Source organism: Seriola dumerili, unplaced genomic scaffold (genome assembly GCF_002260705.1).
Source record: "Seriola dumerili isolate Sdu_G_001 unplaced genomic scaffold, Sdu_1.0 BDQW01000003.1, whole genome shotgun sequence".
Lineage (NCBI taxonomy): Eukaryota > Metazoa > Chordata > Actinopteri > Carangiformes > Carangidae > Seriola > Seriola dumerili.
Window position 1 is genome coordinate 1339080 of NW_019174258.1, and position 23621 is coordinate 1362700.

The 23621-nt window shown below is 41.0% G+C and overlaps 3 protein-coding genes across 3 annotated transcripts; all 3 read left to right on the plus strand.

Annotated features, from left to right (window-relative positions):
- Positions 1 to 93: 93 nt before the first annotated feature.
- On the plus strand, positions 94 to 2659 carry thap11 (THAP domain containing 11). The gene has a single exon (XM_022746130.1). The coding sequence runs from the start codon at positions 412 to 414 to the stop codon at positions 1243 to 1245; it is 834 nt and encodes a 277-aa protein (XP_022601851.1). The 5' UTR covers positions 94 to 411; the 3' UTR covers positions 1246 to 2659.
- A 3990-nt stretch (positions 2660 to 6649) lies between these two features.
- LOC111221793 (neuritin-like protein) lies at positions 6650 to 11450 on the plus strand. The gene is made up of 3 exons (XM_022745359.1): positions 6650 to 6691; positions 8864 to 9011; positions 10273 to 11450. The coding sequence occupies exons 1-3, from the start codon at positions 6664 to 6666 to the stop codon at positions 10574 to 10576; spliced, it is 480 nt and encodes a 159-aa protein (XP_022601080.1). The 5' UTR covers positions 6650 to 6663; the 3' UTR covers positions 10577 to 11450.
- Positions 11451 to 14809: 3359 nt separating this feature from the next.
- Positions 14810 to 21268, plus strand: LOC111221891 (putative sodium-coupled neutral amino acid transporter 8). Its single transcript, XM_022745485.1, has 10 exons — positions 14810 to 14998; positions 15794 to 15992; positions 18411 to 18567; positions 18671 to 18775; positions 18883 to 18940; positions 19264 to 19378; positions 19464 to 19611; positions 19710 to 19912; positions 20402 to 20453; positions 21123 to 21268. Exons 1-10 carry the CDS (start codon positions 14810 to 14812, stop codon positions 21223 to 21225), a joined length of 1329 nt encoding a protein of 442 aa, XP_022601206.1. The 3' UTR covers positions 21226 to 21268.
- The last annotated feature ends 2353 nt before the right edge of the window (positions 21269 to 23621 follow it).

Consider the following 23621-nt stretch of genomic DNA (forward strand, 5'->3'; position numbering starts at 1 on the left):
GTTTCCACACTCTGACCAGAAGGGGCGCTAGAGTGCTAACGGACCTGGACAGGAAGCGCAAGGGCTTATGGTACTTTTAGTTCTCAGTGGACGTCGGTTGGCCTGATAACACCGCGAAGAACAAAACCAAACATTTACCTCCGAAAATAAAACACCAGCCTGGAAGTTAGTATCGGTGCATGCTTCGTCTGCTCAGAAGCCAGATAAGTTCGAGTGGATTCAGTCGTCGTACGGAGCGCATCGGCTCAGTTTTTGGTAGAAAATAAACAGGAAGTTGTTAGCGTTGTGGGACGTGTAGTTCCGCTTGCAGGCCGCGGAGCTTGATAACAACGCACAGAATAAAGAAACAACAATAAAATAACCCAGGCTTCACTCCGAGACTGCGTCTTAACCCTCGGCGCTGAGGCAAACATGCCCGGGTTTACCTGCTGTGTACCTGGCTGCTATAACAACTCGCACCGGGACCGCGACCTGCGCTTCTACACGTTTCCTAAGGACACCGCGCTGAGGGAGCTGTGGCTGAGGAACATCTCCCGGGCCGGGGTCAGCGGCTGCTTCAGCACCTTCCAGCCGACCACAGGGCACCGAGTCTGCAGCGTGCATTTCGCCGGCGGGAGGAAAACCTACAGCATCCGAGTACCGTCCCTTTTCCCTTTGCGTGGGGTCAACGAGCGCAGGAGTCGGCGGGGCAGAGGCAGGAAAGTGTCCGCGGGGGTTCCTGCCCCCGCCGCCGCAGCGACCTCCGGGATTGTCCTCACCAGCGTCCTGGGCAGCACGGCGGAAGGAGCCGAGGGCAATGCTGGCGGTGAGGCGAGCGACGACAGCATCACCGTGGTTCAGATAGGCCAAAACGGGGAGTACCTGGGCACGGCGCGGCTGCCCGCCCAGTCAGAGGGGACTTGTTACACAGCACCTGTCGGCAGTGCGGACGAGCTCACCGCCGACGACTCGTCGGTCGAAGCCGCGTCCGCCTTGCACCAGCTACCCGTACAGTACGTCAGTGTGACCAGCAGCCCGCTGGACCACTCGTACTCGCTGACCACTGGTACCACGTCTGCCGAGCTGCTGCGAAAACTGAACGAGCAGCGGGACATCATCGCCCTGATGGAGGTGAAGATGAAGGAGATGAAGGCGACCATCCGCCAGCTGCGGGTCGCCGAGGCCAAGCTGCAGGAGGAGGTGCGGGAGCGGGATAGGCTGCTGTACGGAAACTCGGTGGCTTTCAGCGTCCGGAAGAAAATCTGATGGATGAACATCACCGGAGACGACCCGTTACAGAGACTCAGACAAACGGAGATGACACCGAAGGGTTTGAAGACAGCAGATCCAGCCCTATTTTGTATAGACCTACGAGCGATGACAATTTATTTTCGAAAAGTAGAGCTGATTTTTCGTAGGCCTGATGTAAACAAGTTGGCTGCCTAGTTTATGTAGCTGATAGTAATAACCTCATTGCTAATCACATACAAACGTGCACAGTCCACTATTGGCCTGCAGCCCAACAAAGGTCAATAATACATAATTCAGTTTTTCAACCGGGACTCGTGGTCTGCACAGACTTACAGGTTAGGCGGGCTTACATATTTATAAGCGGACTGATGCTAAAAGCTGCTTAGTTGCATATAAAGTTTTTCTCCTTCAGATTTCTCTGACGTTTGAAGTTTTTATTTCCTTACTTTTGAACTGAAACTAGGAGGTTGGTGCAAGAAACCGCTCACAATAGGTTGCAGGGGTGATGTAAAGTACACCAAGCTGAAGTATCCATTGGATTTTGTGTAACCAAAACACTATTCCTCGCACACTGCTGGTGTTAGTCAGTGACATAAAACTCTACCATGACTTCATCCGAGTTGCCTTCAAAGGTAAAGTTGTTGCTAAAAACATTTGCGTGACAGAAAAAAGACTTTAGAGAATTCCTTAAAACTTGAAAGGGCACTCAAAAGATGAAATCTTATTAAAGTATGTTTCTTGAAGACATGCATTAAGTTTTTTACTGTTTTATTTTTCCTTAGGAAATCTTAGGAGAAGTACATAGAAAATTCATTTTCATGATACTTTATGCAACTTGAATATGTATGTCAGTCTCCAAGGTGGTTCTGTGAGACATTGAATTTATGTGCCTGTTTATGATCATTTTGTTTTCCTCAGACTGAAGTTTAGTGGCTGCATCTCTCTGTCCTGTTCATGACTGTTTTATGCACAGGATGATACACACATTTCAGATTTTTGAACTTGGTCTGACAGCTCTCCTCTGCTCTCATCTTGAAGTAAATTTCATTTTGAAATAGTGCCGATTCACACTGAGTAATTTCTCAACACAACAAACGTGTGCTGACTTTGTCTAGTGTCACAGTAACAAAACAGAAACAGACTATGTCAGAGGATCCTGGTATATTTCTTATTGGTTTTACCTTGGAGTTAAGGTAGGTTTGGCTCATCCCATGGGGATAAAAACTCACTGGGCTGCAGTGAATGGTTTTATTTGGACTCTTTCAAGGAAAGATGAGATAAAAATTACAATTTCTAGTACTTCCAATAAGTTCTATTGTCAAGTAGTAGGAGCACTTTTTCACCTGTGTTGAGTTGTGGAAAAGTAATAAAGTTTGTATCACATTAAATCCTCAATCATGAAGACTTGTGAATGGAACATGAACTCAAACATCAAATCTCAATGTCGATGTGCTGTTTTACACACCTGTTCAGTGACGTTTGACATGAGCTGGTGCCTAAAGCGCCATCTTAAGAAGTCGGAAAACATGAAGTGTACAACCTGTCATTTCATCTGTTTGGTTTTTTTTTTAATCGTTTTTGAAAAATTAGTTGTATATTTGGATTTTGGTGAGGCACAACAAAAGTATCAGGAAACCAATGAAGCCCAGAGGTCCCTGTTTAGGTTTCAGGATGGATTGTAATTATGGGTTAGCTGTATTATGGATTTATGCAGTGATTACTCTGTCAGATTAATTAATTCATCATTTAAACCATACCATGTACAAAATTAATTAAGAAAGTGGACATTATTTCAGAGGCTAAAATAATGTGTTTGGGTAGGCTTATCAACGCTTGAAAAACATTAGTCGTGGGTTTTTTTTCTCAAATTTGAGAAACCAGCAAGTGATTAGGTTTTAATTCATCAATCACTTAAAATAATTGATTAAAAAAATAATGGCTTCATCATCTGCTGATCATCTTGTCCACTCATTTCAGCTCTACGGTTTCAGAGTGTGTCCCCACACAGTACAGCATAAGGGATAAGATTTGACTCTCAGTAGAAACAACAAGTGGTAAAATGTGTGTTTCAATTGGCAGAGTGCACAGTCACATGTTGCAGCATGATTTTCCCCCTCTAGATGGCAGTGAGATAAAAGCTTGAAGAGCTGAGCTCCAGCTCCGGTCTATATGGCCTAATTTACTTTATCTGTCTGTCCGTGTTTGTTGGCATCTTTGATCGTAACTTGTTGAATTGTTACTCATATAAAATGTTGAATGTCATAATGAGAATCTAAATGTGTAACACAGTTCCTCAACTCACACTTAAAATATGTCATTTTAAACACCAATCATGAAAATGTGTTACATGAAACAGAGAAAGAGGGAGAGGCGGATGAATGGAAGGATAGACAGCATTGGAGAGAGCGAGGATCCAGATCCTAATCTCATCTGGATTTATTTTTTTTACTCCCAACAGTGTTGCATAATGCCTTAATCCAGGACTGTCAATCAAACTTACACAACTCCATCTTCCTTTTCTATGGCTGCTGCCATTTGCCACAGCCATCTTTACATTCAGGCCAAACAGCAGCTTCTCATGTCAGATTATCTCATTTTTAATAATGTCATGTGAAATAAGTGAAACAATGTAAGCAATCTATGATCTTGAAATACAGTGTAAAAAACAGCAAAAATCTGGATATGTGCCTGTAGAAAAAACGTTACTGTTATCTCAAATCTCATTAGGGCTTATTATTCATTGTGTTTTCATAACAATATTCTGGTTGACATGAAAATTGACATGTTTGCTTTTAAATTGGTCCATATGTTCTGAAAATATTGAACAAGAAACACTGCAATATTTTTCTCTATGTAACACACGTCATGTGCCTTTTGCAATTTAATCTGTCCATAGATCCTTCGGAGTGCTTCTCTGCTGTGGAGATCTTCACACTCTCAATCTGTCATGGTACTTGGTTGGTATTTTGGATCAAATTTCAGATAGCTTTACTTATTCTGTGGTCAAATATTTGCTGATTTAAATCAAAATCTTTGCCAGTTGCAGTGCCAGTATTTTATTGAGGTAGAGTTCTTGTGCCAGCTGCTTGTGTTTAGGCAACATTTAACAATAAAGCAAATGTTAAGGTTTTTGTTAAATTAAATAAATAGTGAAAATATATTTATGCTTTGCAAAGTAAGGCGTGGGAAAAAACAGTACTGTTAGGGTATTAGCTCCAAAAGATTTCAAACAATAGAGAATAGAGAATTTTCTCTGTCTTTTCCCGCATGTCCTGGTGCTACTGCATACACTGCATTTAAGATGGAAGCTTTAAATTGTCAACGTGTTTGCAGTAAACTGAGCATACAGCTGAGAGGTGCATTAGGCTTTCTGTGGGTGTTTGGTTTTGGCCATTAAAATTGGTTACTATTGGAAATTCATTGTAGCCACTGTGACCCAGGCGGAGCACCTTTGTTTTCCATGAGAGCATTTATAGCCACCTATGAAACACACGGGGTGAGTGCTTTCATAGTCCACAGATAGCTGTTGGTTGCAGAATCCCTGAAACTGTATGGAGATGCATTTGAGTGATCTTTACTCACCCAGTATGTCCCTACAACCTGATTTGGAATAACAAACCGATAATAAACTGTCTAATAATAAATACAATTGTTTCTGCAGATGATACCACTTTTTTGAGAAGAAAAACTTGACTGACGGAAAGTCATACGTCTGGGCTTAACAGAACCTGGGGTTCACAAGAGCACAGTGAGGTGGAAAAGTCAAGGGTCAAAACATATCCTACTTTGAGCTTCTTGTGCAATGAAACCACCAGGTAAGAAAGCCACTGGTCAGCAGGGATGTTGCTGGGAGGAGATTGATGAGTGCAGCACTGCACTGGTTTGGGATGGTAGTTAGCAGGAAGACTCTCTGACACACACCTGACAAAGTTCAATGCTTCAGCTGCAGTAAAAACATTGTATAGTGACTTGGAGTCTAAGATAACACCATTCATTATTACAGGACATTTTGATGGCTTTTTAAGGCTGTGCGACAAAGACAACATGGTAGCGTAATGATTCACAATACTCACTTACTACATGGTCAAAAAGTATGTGGACACTTGAACATTACATCCATATGTGATTGATTATTTTCCTGCTGTAACAGCCTCCACAACATTTTGGAAACATGTCTTACATCCAGCTTGATTGTTTCTGAGCAAATCTGCAAGGTGAGAACATTAAACAAAACAAACAAACAAACAAAACAAAAACAAAAACAAACAACCACCCACATTTGCTGAGCTAATACAGATGTTTTCAGGAAGACTCATGGTTTGAAATGCTGCCAAAGTAGCTCCCATGACGTATTGATTCATGGCAGCAGCCTCTGACAGACAGATTATTCTGCAGTTAATGGTTGTTTTAAGCTGCAGATTAACAATGGGTTACCATTCCTCCTGTGTCAGTATACAGATGTGAACCAGGACTTATACTAATGCACGTAGTGTGAGCCATCTGGGGGGCGTAGCAGAGGATTTGGAGGCTGAGAGGGCGAGGATGGGGATGTAAGAAAGGCGATCAAGTAAGGAAAGTGGGGAATAAGGTAGATGCTTTACAGTCACCCATCTTTAAACAGTGTGCATCTAATTTTTACTCTCACATGACCCACATAGCTTTAGATGATTCTCACATGGGCTGCTGCTATTCTCAGAGGGTGCTCTGCATCTACGCTGGACTCCCAGGTGGGATGGATTGTCTTATCCTCACTGGGACGCCATCCATCTGTCCACATGAAAAAGAATCCTCCTGACACCTATGCTAATGTTTCCTTCTACTGACATTAGTGGAAAACCTCTTGTTCAACAGTAAAACCAGGTTTGTGCAGCAGATAGATGTGTGTGAACGAGGCAGAGATGGTTCCTGAGTGCGTTGAGTGCACGATCACCATCATACTGTATGTATTTTATTACATTTTTCAAATAAATGTTCTAAATACCAAAGACCGGAAATGAGATCGTTCTAATCCAGTGTGCTGTGTTGTGATGTTGTCATTGGTCTGCTGCATCCAAGCTCTCTATGCCTCTCGCCTTGTGCCCCTCCCCAGTGTACATGCATACACACGCACACACACACACATACACACACACACACACACACACACACACACACACACACACACGCACACAACATCCTCTTACTCTCTGCAATGCATCGGTCCCTTTCACTGTTAATCCAGCCGGGTTGTGCCTCTGTGCATTGCTGTACTTTTGCAATCTGATGAATTCCCTGCGGATGGCAGGACACATCACATTCTAAAGCACAACTTTATACTCTTTGGATTCACAGCCAGCAGGAGCTTCACATCAGAGACTTTGATTCAGAGGTGGGACTCAGCTCCACGGGACTCTGCTGAGCCAAATGATGAAGTCCCGTCCGGGCACCGCAACTATGCTGCTGCCCATCGCTCTCTGTCTCGGTAAGGATGTCTTTTTACTCTCCCTTTATTGTCTGACTGTGTTGCGTGTGTGTGTGTGTGTGAGAGAGAGAGAGTATGTGCATTTAAATCTTGTGGGAAAAGTTTGATAGTGCTAGATAAAGTTTGCTTTGCCTGTCTCATTTTTAACACTGTTTTCTCATAAAGCATGTCTTTTTTTCAGCCTGACTTCAGGTAGGAACTCAGGTTGATCAGAGGAATTTCAGTGGGTTTGTCCAAGTCCAAGGTAGTTAACAGGACTGATAAAAGATATTTCACTCAGCTTATTGTGAAACCGAGGAGACAAAGGTTTTATAAATGCACTTACCTTAATGAAATGCTCACTGTCCCCTCATGTTCGGATTGTCTCTCTCTCTCTCTCTCTCTTTCTCTCTCTCTCTCGCTCTCTCTCCTTCTGTGTGTGTTGGTTGTACAACATCATGTATTTGGGTGTGAATTGTGCTATCATTTTTGAGGGTTGTAGGAGGAAGATAACACTCTAGATAGGAAAAAAAACACTACATTGAAATTTTACAATCAGAATAACCAACCATTTTGCAGGCAATCATATCATAATGAAATAAATGCCAGTAGGATAAACAATAAATTAAAAGTCATTGTACAATACAAATACAAATATTAGTAGGCAAATACAGCAGGACTAAAACAATTAAATAACACTGACAGTGACAACGTGCATGCATGATTATTCATTTCAAAGAGTAAGACATAAAGACCATGAACTGTAAAGATGATCACAGTAAAGTTTATTCTGAGAGTTGATGCAAAGGCTACCCTCTTGTTTCTACAATGTGGCAAAAAGTATGTGGACTCATCCCCTGTCCCCTTTTGGTTTTGGGCCTGTTTTTAGTTCAAATTGAGGGAAATATTAATGCTGCAATATAGAGATGTCTCTGAAAATAGTGTGCTTTCAACCTCATGGCAACAGCTTTAGATTGTGCACATCCAAAAATCTTTTGGGTGCTGGATCAAAATACAAATTAAGGGCAGAAGTCAGATAAAAGATCAGCACATTGCACTGATAGCTCCCAGTGTGTGCCAGTTCACAGTGCCAGTGCCTGATGAATATCTCTGTTGGGTCAAAACGTCCCAGCAAATCTTTAGGATTCAGAGAACACCATTTCCTGTTTCAACGTGACAGCGCCATAAACAAGGTCCATGAAGAAGTAGTTTTCCCAGTTTGTGGTGGATGAACATCCGACTCATCCAGCCTGCACAGAGCCCTGACCTCAACCTCATCCAAGTCGTTGGGGATGAACTTGAACACAAACCACCCTGCAGGCACGCAGCTGGCCACCGTCATTAGATGTTGATATTGGTTGAAGGTAGATTGTGACATCGGGTGACCAAATTTCATCGTCATTCTCTAATACCAAGAGAAATTTGATGTAGACTACTGACGACGGCTCACGTTGATATTTTGTTGGTTTGATGTTGTGTTGTTGGGTAACCAAAATCCAAACATCACATACCAATATCATCTTGACATATAACAATTAAGATTAATGTCCATGATTTGAGGTGTTTAACAGTCACATATATTCAGGTGTCCACATACTTTGGACATTTAGTGCACTTTTGATCCTGGAGCAGCTTAACCAAGGCTGCTGACAACTGTCATTTTCCAGAGACAACAAAGCAACTGTATGGGCCCAATGCACAGGGGGAAATCTCACTCAAACCTACTTTCATCAGAAATCCTCTTTTTCAAATCAGTGTTTAAATATTCCAGTCAAACCTTACATCTCAGCTTTTCAGGATCTATTCAGTGAAAACTAAAAACCAATTTCAGAGGAATGTGTTATGTATGAGCTGATCTATGCACTCAGACGAGCTCACACATGGTTTTGAGGTCCTACACTGAATTTGGCTTTGAGGATGTATAATCCCTCCAGATGAATGGAATACAACATATTTCTGTATTTGTTTGATCCGACTAAGCACCGGATGGATCATGCCATAAACATTGTGTTTCACTCTACAAGATTGAAGTGATTTTATTTCTCTCTCTCTCTCATCCCCAATGTTTAAATAAACACATACTGTGTTTACAGAGTCCTCATATAAATATTCACTTATTTATACAAGTTCTGATAAAACTATGTGGATGTGGTGTTCAAACATAGTTTTCTCTTGTCTTTTCCTCCCCACCAGGCTTGGTCCCCGCGTCTTTCGGAGCTGCAGTTCCTGTTTCATGTGGCTCCATCTACAAGAGTTTTGCTCAGTGTTTACTCACGCTTGGGGACAGTTTGGTGGAAACACAAAAAGACCAGAGCACACAGGACATTGATGCAATCTGCAGGTAGGTGTGTGTGTGTGTGTGTGTGTGTGTGTGTGTGTGTGTGTGTGTGTGTGTGTGTGTGTGTGTGTGTGTTTGTGTGTGTGTGTGTGTCTGTCTACCACTGTGGTAACCACCCAGTCACACCTTGTCTGATACAACTTGTTTCAAATTGTTAAAGTTGTAATCCTTAAAGCGGCTCTATTTCGTAATTCTTGTGTTATTAGCGTTAGCAATGTGGCAATAACACAGTGCCAGTCCTTGTCGGTCTGTTTGTCAGTCCACCACTTTGGTCCAGACTGAATTATCTCGACAACCGTTGGTCACCAGAGGATGGATTCTACTCGTTCTGGTGATCCTCTGACCTTTCCTGTAGATCCACTGTGAGTTGGACATTTTTTGGCTTTTAGTGGATGGTTGAAATTCTTATGACTGAACACATGCAAAACTAATCACATTCCCATCAGCCTCAACTGTATTTTTCCGATTCGTGCAATTAGCAAATGCTAACATGCTAACACACTAAACTAAGGATGGTGCAAATGTTAAATGTTATACCTGCTACAACATCACCCTGTTAGCATTGTCACTGTGAGCATGTTAGTATTTAGCTCAACCTCACAGAGCTCTTGCATAGCTGTAAACTCTCAGCCTTGTTATATCCACACTGGATGTTAATGTGCGCTCGTAGTGACAAACCTACAGTGAATCATATCCCCGAGTGACCCTGAGATGTCCACAGGGGTTTCTGGCCTGCAACGTTACTGTTTCGGTTCAGACTCTTCGGTCTCATCAGCGTCATGTTCACATGCAGCAGCTCAACTGTTTGCAGAGAACACATCTTCTCTTCTCCACTAAAAAAAAAAAATGATGCAATTACACAAGCTTTCCTTCTGTTGCAATTCTGTCACAGTACCTGCACCATGTTTACTCCCCCCAAATGCAACCTGTATCTTTAAATACCTTACTTTAAAGAGCACTTTAACATCATATTATTTCGCTGCCCTCTCCCAAGTCTGTTTCTGTTGGATGTAGTCAGAGGTGTGCTCTGTTGCACCTGCAACCACATCCCACAGGGTCCTGCAGTACATCACTGCAGCAACATGAAGGGTTAAACCACTGAACCAATTACTCTTCAACCTCTGCTCAGGTGTTAACTGTATATAATCTCATCGCTGTATTATTGTAGTTTTCTTTCCACATGCTTTCTTGGAGAAAGATGCATTGCAGCCACTATATTACTACACTTTACACTGACATCTCTTCCTGTCCCGGTTCCTTGAAGGTCCTGGAATGCGTTCCATGTGTGTGCTAACTCAGCTCTGGTCGGATGTCCCGGAGAGCCAGCAGCCGTCTGGGAGTCTCTAAGACAAGAGTCCCGGAAGACGCAGTTTTCTGGAAACCTGTACGACATGTGTGCCAGCCGCACCACCCTCCCACCCAGCACTGTGCCTGCACCCCAGAGCCCCCCCACCTCCGACCAGACCAACCAGGAAACACTGAAAGGGCAAACATACAAGCACAGCCCGGCCCTCAGCACACTCTTGCTCCCTGTGTGCAGCACGCTACTGGTTCTGCTCAGGAGTTAGTCAGCTGATCAACCAATGAGCTGGTCATCACAGAGTCCTCCACCCCCTATGGTCCAAACACGCAAGGGTAAACATGCTTCACAAATCAGACTTGTCGTGATTACATATCGATCCTTAAATCAGGATTTCAGATGGATCATAATGAAGTATTTGGTTCTGTGTTTCTTACATGGACAAGGAGGTATATCTACTATATTTAGACATTAACTGATCAGATCATTACTGTAATGATTTTATATGCCTCGCCCTCAGAGAGGACAAAAAGGGCATAAATATTTAGATTATCCATACTGGTTTTTGCTAAAAAATGACACTTTCATAGACACGAGGACTGCACATATACAGTCCAAGTGTTAAATTAAATTTATGTCATGCACTATTGCTTGTTTATGCTATTTCTGTCTGGAGTAGCAAAGAGTTTAATCCAGGGAGAGAAGAGGAAGGCCCTCCTATTACTGAGTTCTCTTAACTGAGAGAAAAACCTTGCCAATAAGCTCATAGTAATAGTACACACCTCAATTTTTTATCATTACTACAGTAAATCAGTAATACAGGGTGATTTTTAGGACAAGAGAGAGTTGAGCGATTTTTTTAATGGCAGGCGGTCAGATCTGTGATCCAATCAGGTGTGACCCAGAGGAGAGTATTATTACAAAGGGCAAAACAGTGTCTTAGTGCAGATGGCTTAATTCATCACCGTGTATGACTGGTTTAAGGTCAGAAAATTAGATTTGTGTGCGGAAGGATTCTTTGCAGTGTGTGCATGTTGTTGCTAAATTTTTATCACTTGTTTAAAGCTGTGTCATTTCATGTGACTCCTCTCTGGTTTTCCCGTTCTTTTCAAGAAGTCACACTGTATGTTGCTTTTTCTACTCTGAACTGCTGGTTACAGTAAAGCTTTACTTTAATCAGTTAAATAACTTTAGGCATCCCCTGTGGGCCAAATAAAAAGGCAAGGCAAATTTATTTGTATAGCACATTATCATACAGGGAGGTCATTCAATGTGCTTAACAATGTGCTTCAAAAGAATACATGGCAGAGAACCAAATAATAGAATAAATAATAAAAAGTATTAAAAGTATGAAGACAGTACATGCTAAGTGCATATCTCAGTGGTGGGAAGAAGATAAGTGTTTCCCAGATTTCATCCCAAGAACATTAACAGTTGCTGTAATGTTATTTAATGTTGTATAACTGTTCTTTGATACTGAGCCAGTCCACTGCATTTTATTCACTGGTTTTCACATTATCAACATATTTGCTGTTTAATTTTCTGGTTTTGTTTTTGGTTATTTGCATTATTCAATTTTTTCTTCACTGCATTGAGTGGCACATGCCTTCTTTGTTTCACTCTGATTTTTAACCCAACAAAAAATTAAATTCAAAAGTGTGTTGACAGACACAATGCAGAGTTTTGTCCCTTAAACCGCAACTATTGCTTTTCTTGAAGTTGTGTGTTTCTGTGTCGGTTTTGTGTGTAATCTTAATACTCTTAAGCTGTTTCATAACAGCCGAATCATGACTAGATTAATCTCATCTGTCTTTATTCATCCACAGCGTAGCAGGTTGCACCTCGAAAACCCTTGAAAACAGTGCCTCAGAGCCTGGAGGGTAAATACTGTGAATGGAAAATGACTGATAATGATTGGCTGTGTGGCACCAATGTGCCATGACGTGTGACTTGATGAACATGATATGAGCAGATGTGACAACTGAAGGTCAGAGGTGATAACTTCATTACTGCAGCATGCTGAATTTAAGAAGTTATTGCAGCGGTCACTGAAACCTCAGGTGGAACGTCCTGCTTTATATTCTTGTTACACTGATTTAATGCCAGGTCACCACCAGGCAGGATTAATGGCTGATTTGAATAGTGCTGGTTCATACACTTCCCAGCTTTAGGCTTGTACAGCTGATCCAGTCGCAGTTTGCACATGACCGTGCTATCTGACTCTTGTTTTGAGCTGAAATCAATCAGACTGAATGTCAAAAGTCTCTGGTTTTGTCTACTTTTTGCTAACAGACTACACATTTAAAATCCAGATTATAACCCTGATTTGGCCTCGACTACTGATTTTCAATACTGTGTACAGTCTGCACAAAACATGGCAGGTCACCACGGAGACAGAGAGAGGGATTCAAATCTGACTGAGCCTCAGTCAGAGCTCCCATGCAGGATGGATTTTTGAATATGAAACCTGACAATAAAAAAAACTATATGAAGGTGTTGTTATGGTTTCAGTAGAAATTTGAAGGCAGATTTTGTAAAAGTGCACTTTTACAGTAGGTGTTTCGATATATTTTTCTAACAACAATAAAGCTAATTAAAGGCAATTAATTAAATAATTATTAGCCCAGGTTCATTCAGGTCTCTGAACTGAATTAAGTTATTCACTTCAAACAGAATCAGATGAAACAAAATCACAATTCAGTCTGATTATTGGGCTAAATTATTATTAAAAACATAATGTAATAGGTGTGCCAGAAAAAAAATCTAATACATGTACATTTCATTAAAAAACAGCCCAGTGTTGCTCTCTTTACATCTTTTTTATGATAGTCTATCACTTCAACATCATTTTGTAATGTCATGTCATGATGATCATCATCTTGTTTTTATTCTAGTTTAACTTCATTAAAAATTAATAAGGCCTTTTTCTTTACTTTTTTTAAAGAGTGAAATCCTGAGATATTTCCGAAAACAGCACACGCCTGGAGGATCAGCTACAAAGTCTTTGAACTGTCCCCAGAACACCTTGGCTCACTTTAATCTCTCTTTGTCCTGTATTTCACTCCAGAAAATCGGCAACATCACCATGAAATCTTTTTAAGGTGCTCCAAAGCCCTCACAGTTTGCACCCATTTGTTGAAATGGTTAAGATACAGCAAAGGTTTTTTTTTTTTTTTTCTTAACAAAGGGACCTCATCCTCTCTGAAAGTGTGTGAGATGGAGAGCAACATTCATGGGATTTTGAGCAGTGCACTCTGCTCTGTGACAGATGGTGTGTACCATATAATATGGCTGGGATTATGAATTCCATGGGTAGTAGATTGTACGATCAAATATACATGACCAGGACTTAATTTTACCACAAAATAAACAAATGCTGCAAACCACACTGCCCAGAAACTCTTCATATGATTCTGCGAATCCATGAAATAAATATTATAAATAAATGAATATACAATCTATCTAGTGGCTACAAGGAACTGGAAAGGCAGCACTAAGACTCCGAACAGGGTGTTCAGCTTGTAAACCAAAGGTATGCTTAGTAATTTCAGGCTGTAAATAAAATGATCTTAACTAACTTTATTTTTAGCGTGCTATTTAGCTGCTGGAGAGTTGAAAACAGTGCATAGCTACACCAGTAGTATAGAGGCTTAATATTTGTTACTACACATCACATTATTCCACATACATGCTACCTTACCTTTTGTCTCTGCTGTTATTCTCCCGTTTGACCACATCTGTGTTACTAGGCCTAAATCATCTACAACCAACCTGAAATAAATAAAATTTAACAAGTTAAATGTATAACTTATTCTCAGAAGGAAGCTAGCCTCAGACTGGACTCAACCTAAAGACAGGAAAGAGGGGGTATGACATGTCTTGGCCAGAATAAAATTGATTTAAACATTTTTTTTAAACGGCCTCTGTGTTAATATAGAATATGTTTGTTTGTGGTTACATGTTGCATATTCTCAATTAATTAAAAGTAGACCCTGTAGACCCCCTGCTGGTAAATCCCGGTTATTGGACACGTTGTAGCCTACATGCGTGCATTTTTCTTACTAGCCTTATGTTTTTAGATGGCTTATTTATTCATGGCAGAGCCACTTTTGGAGCCTTATGTTATAATAGCTTATAATATGTTATTTTATTGGCTTAGCAGTAGGCTAATACTTCATTAGTGCTGTATATCAGACATACAACATAAAGTGGGAGAGGGAGAGCGGACACAAGCAAACATACTCACTTTAGTGTCAAATTTATCACCTGAGAGTGAAATGTTTAATAGTCAAAAAATCCAGTCAGACCACGTGAGTCGTGGGTGCAGGTCTATATATTTGCATGGCTGCCCACTCACCGGGTTTAAAACTTGAAAAAGAGCAGAATGAACCAAACACCAGGGCTTCTTTGGAGAATTTAGTTGCACACTGAATCTTTGTAGAAGAGCAGCTGTTAGACCTTCCAGCCCCGGTTTTGTGCCTCTCGGAGCTGGTACAGGATCATGGAGGAACTGGCGCGGGAGAGCATCAGCCTGCTGGCCCGGTCTGCGTCTCACGCGGATCCTCCGCGGCTCGGCTCGTTCGGCGCGGTGTTCATCATGCTGAAGTCTGCGCTGGGAGCCGGACTCCTCAACTTCCCCTGGGCTTTCCAGAAGGCGGGGGGAGTGAATACAGCCGTCGCTGTGGAGATGGTGAGTACAGAGTCAGACACCTGCAGAAATAACCCGCTCCTGGCAATACTATATCATTTAGGAAAAACGTTCATAGTGTATACAGCTACACGGCCTCATCAATGCATCAATAATATGCTTATGGAACAATTAGGAACCTTTGACGCTAGTTTTATTGGCGTGTAACTTTAAATCTCGAGCTGTTCAGGGGGTTTAATGCGGTTAGTTTTGTGTATGCACACTATAGACTCAGCACTCTCCCGTCTCTCCTTGGTGTGAAAGAGGCTCATCTTTTTCACAGGTGAGCTCTAATGAAGCTTCCAGTTTTGGTGAGGACCTGAACTTTCGTTGCACTGCATCTATTGACTGCCACAAAAAATGTGTGTGTGTCTCATGGATGGATAGCCACATGGGCTTTCCAAGAATGGGCCCAGGGGCCCAAGAGGTCCTGGGGTTGAGGTTGGGGGGGGGAGGGGGAGCGCGGGGGGGGGGGGGGGGCTCTGTTTGAAGTGATCATTCTTTTTGGAAAGTCAGAGAGCTTGTTTTGCTCTTGATCCCAATTCAAGTCATTTTCTGAGCAAATATTTATTTGTATTTTTTTTTTGTTTTTCTTTTTTTGTTTTTTTGTTTTTTACAAGTAAAAAGTACCGTGATGGCGTACAAATTTGTACTATGGGCTACACCTACATTAAGATTGGTAGCACAATCAGAAACATATGTAGGAAAATCTAATCTGTCTAATAATCTGTGTGCCAATATCAGCTCGGTCTGTGAATGGATATTAAGGTTGAGCTCCTCTCCTCGGTGCCCCGGCAGGTATCCCTGGTATTCCTCATCAGTGGTCTGGTCATCCTTGGCTATGCCTCGTCTGTCAGCAGACAGAAAACCTATCAGGATGTCGTGAGCGAGGTGTGTGGACGAGCCGTGGGTCAACTCTGCGAGATTTGTTTCTGCTTCAACCTCTTCATGATATGTGTTGCCTTCCTGGTGGTGGTGCAGGACCAGCTGGAGAAATGTAAGAACCAGAATAACCATGAATTATGTTATTTCATAGCATCGGTCATTGTTTACAACAGACTGTGTTGTTCATGCTTATAGTTTACACACTTCTTTTTTAACATCCAAACTCTCTCTTCCTCCTGTGAGTGTGTTGGACGTGCTCACTGCTTCATACTTATGCTTATTCATCATCACGTAGACGTTGGGTGGATTAAAACCTACAGTATCAATGCTACTGATATGTAGTCTTGAGTATCAATACTGGTGTTAGTAGGATAGATACCAACAAAACTAGGGCAAAACCTGTATGGCTGGACTGTGTATGGTCAATGTGTAAAATTGAGGATGTAGTCTAAAACTGAAAAGTTTGTGAATTTAAACTTAAATCTGGTGACAAAGGTGTTAATTTAGCAACACTGCCTGTAAACGCCCCCCTGATGATGTAATCAATACTGTATGTGTATGTACACAATCAAACGTTACGAAGCCATAAAAACTCAAGAGCACAAAAAAACCATCCACAACTGTGTTAGTAACAGGTGTTCACATGTGGCCCACCGTACAGAGCAGGTTCTGGACATGAGGTCAGCCAATAGAAAAGGGCCAGTTTACAACACTGTGGAGGTTATATCTCTGTATGAAACACCAAGTGTTACTGTAGATTACATTTAAAGTCCTAAAGCCAATTAATCTGCCAGGTATGCCTTAGTGTTGACTTTGAACCAGTCCACTCATGAGTCCAAGAAGCAGGGACAACACTAAATGAGGGTCTCATTGAAGGTTTGTAGATTGCATTATCAAGACAAGGGCACTTACCAAAGTAAAAGTTACATCAAGCTCCATATTGTCCCAAAACCTTTGTGCACATTAGTCGTAAATAGTATGTGAGTCCCATCTTTGGTCAAGTGTAGGCAACAGAAGTACTTTGGTTAAGGTTAGGGAAAGATTGTGGTCCTTTTTGAAACAGAAAAGTCACTTCAGACACCACATGTCATTTAACCAAGACCACGATCTTTCCTGAACCTTAACCTGTGTACTCTGTAAAAAAGTTTAATAATGCTGATATCACAACAACAGGATATTGTACTGCAAGATCAGATACTTTAGAGGAAAACAAATACGATGCCTGGGATTATTTTTCCCCAAAGAGTTTCCTCCAAAACTGTTAGCTGTCGCAGTTTTGTCGTATATAATCATGGTTTCTAGGAGACAGGGTTTCAGTGAAGAATAATACAATCATTTTTAGCATAAACTGCTTTGCAGATTGATTTACGTCAGCATAGACAGAAACATAAATTACTAAATACAAATATGTGCTTGACGGGGGTTAGCGTTCCTGTTAGAGACAAACATGATAGTGTACCAGCTCACATCACCATCCTCCTCATGCCATCTGTTAATCATCAAGCACTGCTCCCTTTGCACTCAGCATTTGTTTCTGCAGCGTTTGAATGTTTTCATGTTATCAAGGCACTCGACTGAGTTTGTGATCAATTTAGCAGCCATTCCCATATCAAAAAATTAATCTCTCTCAGACCATGAATCATCCGCACTTTAATATTCATTCTAGCTACCACTCGGGTAAACATGTGACTGGGAGCAGTAATGCATCCCCTTTTCATTTTAACTTTGTCATTTTGTTGTTGTGAAACCCTTCAAATCCTTTTAATGTTTCTGCTCTGTTCCAGTTTTAACCAGATCATTTGATTGGATTTTCAAACACACCCAAAAAAAAAAAAAACAACCCCCCCCCAAAAAAAACAAAACAAAAAGCAACAAAATAAATAAACAAACAACAAAACAATAAACACTTGATCAGGAACAGGAAGCTATAGAAACACACAGGTAGCAGGCATGCAGGGAAACAAGCTGGGACTTAAGCAGACGATCTGACAAGGAGCTGGTGGAAATGGCTGTTGTTTTTTTTACTGGCTGGGATCATGAGAAAACTGGGAGCAGGCGTGTGAGTGGGCAGGGAAGCTCACGTGAGTGAGAATGGGAGACAAGTGAGCAGGTGGATCTATCGTTCAGGTGACTGACACAGGGAGGAAAGTCTGAGGACATCTGGTGGGCGGAGGGAGAGCGGCAGGGCAGGACAGTGACAGTAAGGATGGTGAGGGCCAGAGGAGGGAACAAGAGAGTCCAGAGACGAACCGTGACGGAGAAATCTGAAGGGACAAACGCTTTAAACACATTCACAGGACTATTATGTTCGTCATATTCTATATGGTCATCCACCAGCATTAAACCGTTTATCTCAAAGTCATAAACCACGCTGTTCAGCAGGAAGCAAGGTGTAAATTAATCTTTTGTAAGTATATGTAGCTGTGTAAGTTTTGGTGAGTGGTCTTCTATGTTGTCGTGCTGTATACTGATGCCTTCACGTTGCAGCAGATAAATAATGTTGATTTTGACTCTGCTTTTGTGTCTCCAGTGTGTATTTCTTTGTATGAGACGGTGACTGGGTCGAGTGAGGGAGAAATACCGTATCACTGGTACACTGACCAACGATTTGCCCTCTTCGTCATGTGCCTCGTCATCATCCTACCACTGTCCATCCCAAAAGAGATCGGCATCCAGAAGTACACGAGGTACACAACCTTTAGCTGTAGTCAGAATCATCCAGCTCAGACATCATGCGGACTGTACTTCTTTTTAATTTTTGTGACTGAACTTGTTTCCTCCTCCCGTTAGTGTGCTGGGGACGCTGGCTGCTACGTATCTGTGTGTAGCAGTGATTGTCAAATATTACCTGATGGAGAGCCACACAGTGATAATAACTCCAGAGCACAGCCAAGGGTCAGTAACCCTGGTTTTTAATGGATGCATGCGTGTACTTAACACTGGCTCTTCACTTAATATGCATCAGTAACTGTCTGTGTGTGTGTGTGTTCTGTGTTTTTCAGTGTAAGTTCATGGGCATCGATGTTTAGTGTCGTGCCAACCATCTGCTTTGGCTTCCAGGTAGGATCATAGAAGAGATCACATACACAATATGCATGATGTTCAAGTGAGTTGAAGTGGAAAGAAATGTGGGATCAATATCACACCACTAAACAAGCATGTGGAGCATGTGGAAATGTAACTTTCACGTAGTGCTTTTGTCTGACTGCTGACTCTGACTTCCTGTCACATTATGACTGGCTGAGGTTTGCTAGGTTAAGCTCACGACATACTCATGAGAAAGGCATCGTTGAATTAGTCAGGAGAAATATTAGAAGTAGGAACCCCCCCCCCCCCCATAATGAAACATTCTCATTAATCTGTGTGTCTGCCTGCATTTGAAGTGCCATGAAGCTTGTATAGCAATCTATAGCAGCATGGAGAACCAGAAGCTCTCCCACTGGGTGCTCATCTCTGTTGTCTCCATGTTCTTCTGTTTGCTCATCTACACTCTGACCGGTGAGTTCACCCCTAAAACATACATTTCAGTTCAATGTGGCCTCACCTGAAAGCTGCTTATCATATCCACTCTCTCCATCTCCAGGTGTGTATGGCTTCATGACGTTTGGACGAGCTGTCGCCTCAGATATCTTGATGTCGTATCCAGGAAATGACGTGGTCATGATCATTTCCAGACTCCTTTTTGGAATATCGATTATCACCATCTATCCTATAATTCTACTCCTGGGGAGGTGAGTGACACCAGAGTTGAGTTGTTTTGTATAATTGGTGTAATTGGTTATGTATGTGTGTCTTTTAACATGTTGTCTCCCTGTTGTGTGTGGGACAGATCGGTCATCCTGAACCTGATGTTACGAATTCAAAGGCGTCGCCGGGGAATCGTCACTCATTCGTTTGAGAGTCGCTGCAGAGTCGTTCTCACTGTGATCTGGATCACCATCACTCTTCTCATCGCCATGTACGTCCCTGACATGGGCGAGGTGATCGGTGTCATCGGAGGAATCAGCGCCTTCTTCATCTTTATCTTTCCTGGTATGAAAACAACCTTAACTTCGAGATGTATGTGTGTGTTTGTGTGTGGACATGAATGTGTATTTATACATTCATATTCAGACTCTTATTATTAGCTTGTCAGTCAACTGTAGAGCATCTGAATTGCACTAGAATTGCAACTAATGAGTATTTTCATTATCAATTAATATGCCAATTACTTTTTTGATGGACTGATTAATCATTTGCTCCACAACATGACAGCAAATAGAAAAAAAAGTCCATCCCAAGCCCAAATGTCTTATTTTGTTCAACTGACACTACAAAACCCAAATGTTTACTGTCATAGAGGACTAAGAAAACAAGAAAATATTTACATTAACAAGCTGGAGGCTATGACTTTTTTTATTTTTGATCGATTAATGAACTCATCGTTTCGCTCCTAAATTCGCCTAACCTATATGGAAGGTGCGACAACACAAATAAAGTTTGATTGGTTTGAAGTTTTGTGTGTGTGTTTGTCTGTTGCAGGTCTTTGCTTGGTGTTCATAATGCAAACAGAAACTGTGACTCCAAGAATCAGGTGAGCAAGAATCAGTTTGGCAACTATTTATTTTACACATCCATAATTTCTGAATTACTTCCTAGTAATTTCACAGACATTTTCTGAAAAGAATGATGCAATTTGTTACTAATTGTGAGGAAAATAGAGACAGTGCACAGCTGGTATACTTCCTAATAATTAATTAACATCAAATTAACTGCCAGTGTAACCTGAGACAGTCACTAAGATGGCTCATAGCAGGTGAGTTTCAACTTTGGTTTAAATGGAGATTTCCTTTCAGGGAAATATTTTCCTGATAATTAATCCAGGAACATTCCTTGGGGATTATTAGAAAACTCATAAAATAAAGTGTTACTGTTTTTTTCTTTCTTTTTATATTAAACCATAAACAAACAGAGAGGGGAGGTAAGAAAAACCTCCCGCTGGTCATACAAACATGGCAATGAGGACATGTCTCGCAGAGTAACAATAACAAAAATAATGCAAGTTATCAGTTCACATGCAATCTGGTCCCAGTCCACAAAGTCCTCCTTTTAGAGTCTGGATAACATCGTCTTTCAAAAGGGACTGAAAACATATTGAATATTTTGTAGAAATCAAATGATTTCTTTGATTTGATGAATGATTAGGAATTACTGTTATGCAGAAGATTCATATTGTTGATGGTTTTTTTTTCATTCATGGCAGGGTGATTTTAACAGTTTGGGGAGTCATAACCATTGTAGTTGGAGCCTTCATCTTTGGACAGAGTACAACCATCGCTATCATGGAGCTTTTTTACAAATTCTGAATTTCACCACCATTATCACCACTATCTGGAGCAGCTGCTTCACTGTGACGCTCATCTCTTTTTGCACAACTGAATGTTGCATTTGTAAAGGTCATTTTTAGTTGTACATGTGACCTTTATGCAGTGGCCTTGATATAAAATACATTTACTATGTGAGACTGTAATATTCTCATTTGTGTGATGCATAAATATCGGATTCGAATGGATTTTTTCAGTTGACAGTCATATTAAGTCACATAAAAGCCTGTCAAACATATTTAATTGTTAAGTGTGTATAGAAAAAAAGAGCATCTATGTTTGAATGTATGTATTTTATTGCTTTATTTTGTTTGCTTTATCAATAATATATCTACAATATATTGTCTGTTTGAGACTTAATTTGTATTTGCAAAGCACGACCAGGGGGCAGTATAACACCACTGAGGAATTATTTATTTATTTATGTACATAGTTATCCGTTATGTTATGTGTGGAACTGCATATTGGAAACACAGATAATAGAAAAATCAGTTCTTATCATGGCCATTATTCTCCCAGTGATTGTTTTGAAATGAGATTGCCATGTCTACGTGAACAAAGAAAAAATACTTTTTAATTTAAACAGATAGATTCATTGTCCTTGAAACGTGTGTCTACATTTATGATAAAATTCTTTGAAGTACATTATTCTTATCCCTTTCTCAGCATTTCTCAGCTCTATTTTTCCGCTGACCTCCAAATGGCCAGAGTCATATGAGTGATACAAATCTGCAGCTTTCATTGAGCTCAGAGAGATGGCTGGAGTATGCTGAAAATCACTGTTTATTGTTTATTGACTTCAAGCTTAAAGGAGTTATGGCACACTGCCTGCGAGCATGCACATGCTTACACATGTGTGTGAGTGTATGAGTGAGTAATGATTTACATTAAATGCAGAAAAAGGGGCGTCGTATCTGGGCCTGGAGGGGTCTGCTTAAAGGCGACAAATCAGCCATGCTAACTTCACAGAAATGTAGGAGGCTTGCATACTCCACTTATCTGTGTGAACACACATACAGTGATTCAGAACTTCATTCAAAAATAGACCATCTAGAAACACACAGCAGCTCCTTATCAGCGCTTCAGTTATGTAATAGGTTTTTTTTCATCTCGTGCAGTGTTAATGTCCTTAAGGGAAAACCTCAAACTGTGATACTCTACTTGTGTTTAGCCCTTGGGATTATATATCAACCTTCTGGCCATATGATTAAATCCACTAAATGCAGGGAAAAGAAATCACTGAAAATCATACAAACCACAAACTCCACATGTTTGTAAAGGCAACTCAGCAGTCCTGGGAAATAAAGCTACCACACACACACATATGGCATACAGCTATCAAGATCTTAGCATGTCAATTTGTTGTTTGTTTAACCTCCAAAAATGGAAGAATGCCCCACCTTTCACAGTAATGAGTTCACAAAGCCATTGTTTCATGTCATACCAAAACAGACAAAACAAAACTAAGAGTCTACAGCCATGCGAGCTGAAGCTGTACTTTGTGCTTTGAGCTGCATGCTAATGCTAGTATGCAAACATGTTTACCATGTTAGCATACTAGCATTTGCTAATTGTGTAGCGTTTAGCAGATGTTTCTACCAGCTGAGGCTGATGGGAATATCATTAGTTTTACAAGTATTTGATTATAAACAAAAGAATAGAATAGAGTAGAAAACAAACAGAAATTTTGACTTGATAGTTGCACTAGAGGATAAGTTGGTTATTACACTTCACCCTGCCGGAAACATGAATATCTCACATTTTATGACAATCCATCCAATTGTACTAGTTGTTGAGGTATTTCAGTCTGGACCAAACCGACCAACTGACTGATGCTGCCATTACTAGTACGACGCCGCTAGCATGGCTAAAATCATCCATTATTCTCTGCATTACAGTATCTTTTCATTTTCCTCGGCCTCTGAAAACTCATTTCCAGTCCTCATTATTATGCTGTCCCCTGTAGCCACTTTGTTATTGAAAGATTACTTGTAATGTAGGCTTCTCGCGGTGCTAATTAATGCAATGGCAATTTGTGTCGACGGCTCTTTTAAACGTTTAATTGTTCCTGATAAGAGCATCAGCAAAACGCTTGAATGAGAAGGGACAGCTGCATGTTATTTCTGTTATTGCGTGTGTGTGTGTGTGTGTGTGTGTGTGTGCATGCGTGCGTGTATGTGTGTGTGTGTGGTTGTGACTGTGGTTTCCATCACTGTCACGCGGATTGAAATCTGCTTTTTGTGTTAACAATAGGGGAAAAAAGAGTTTCTGTCAGCTTTATGACCGTCTGTGTCTTTCTCCATACCAAATATGTTTCTGTGACTGTGAATGTCTAACACTGTACTGTATGTATAACATGGTCGTGTGCATGTATGTGT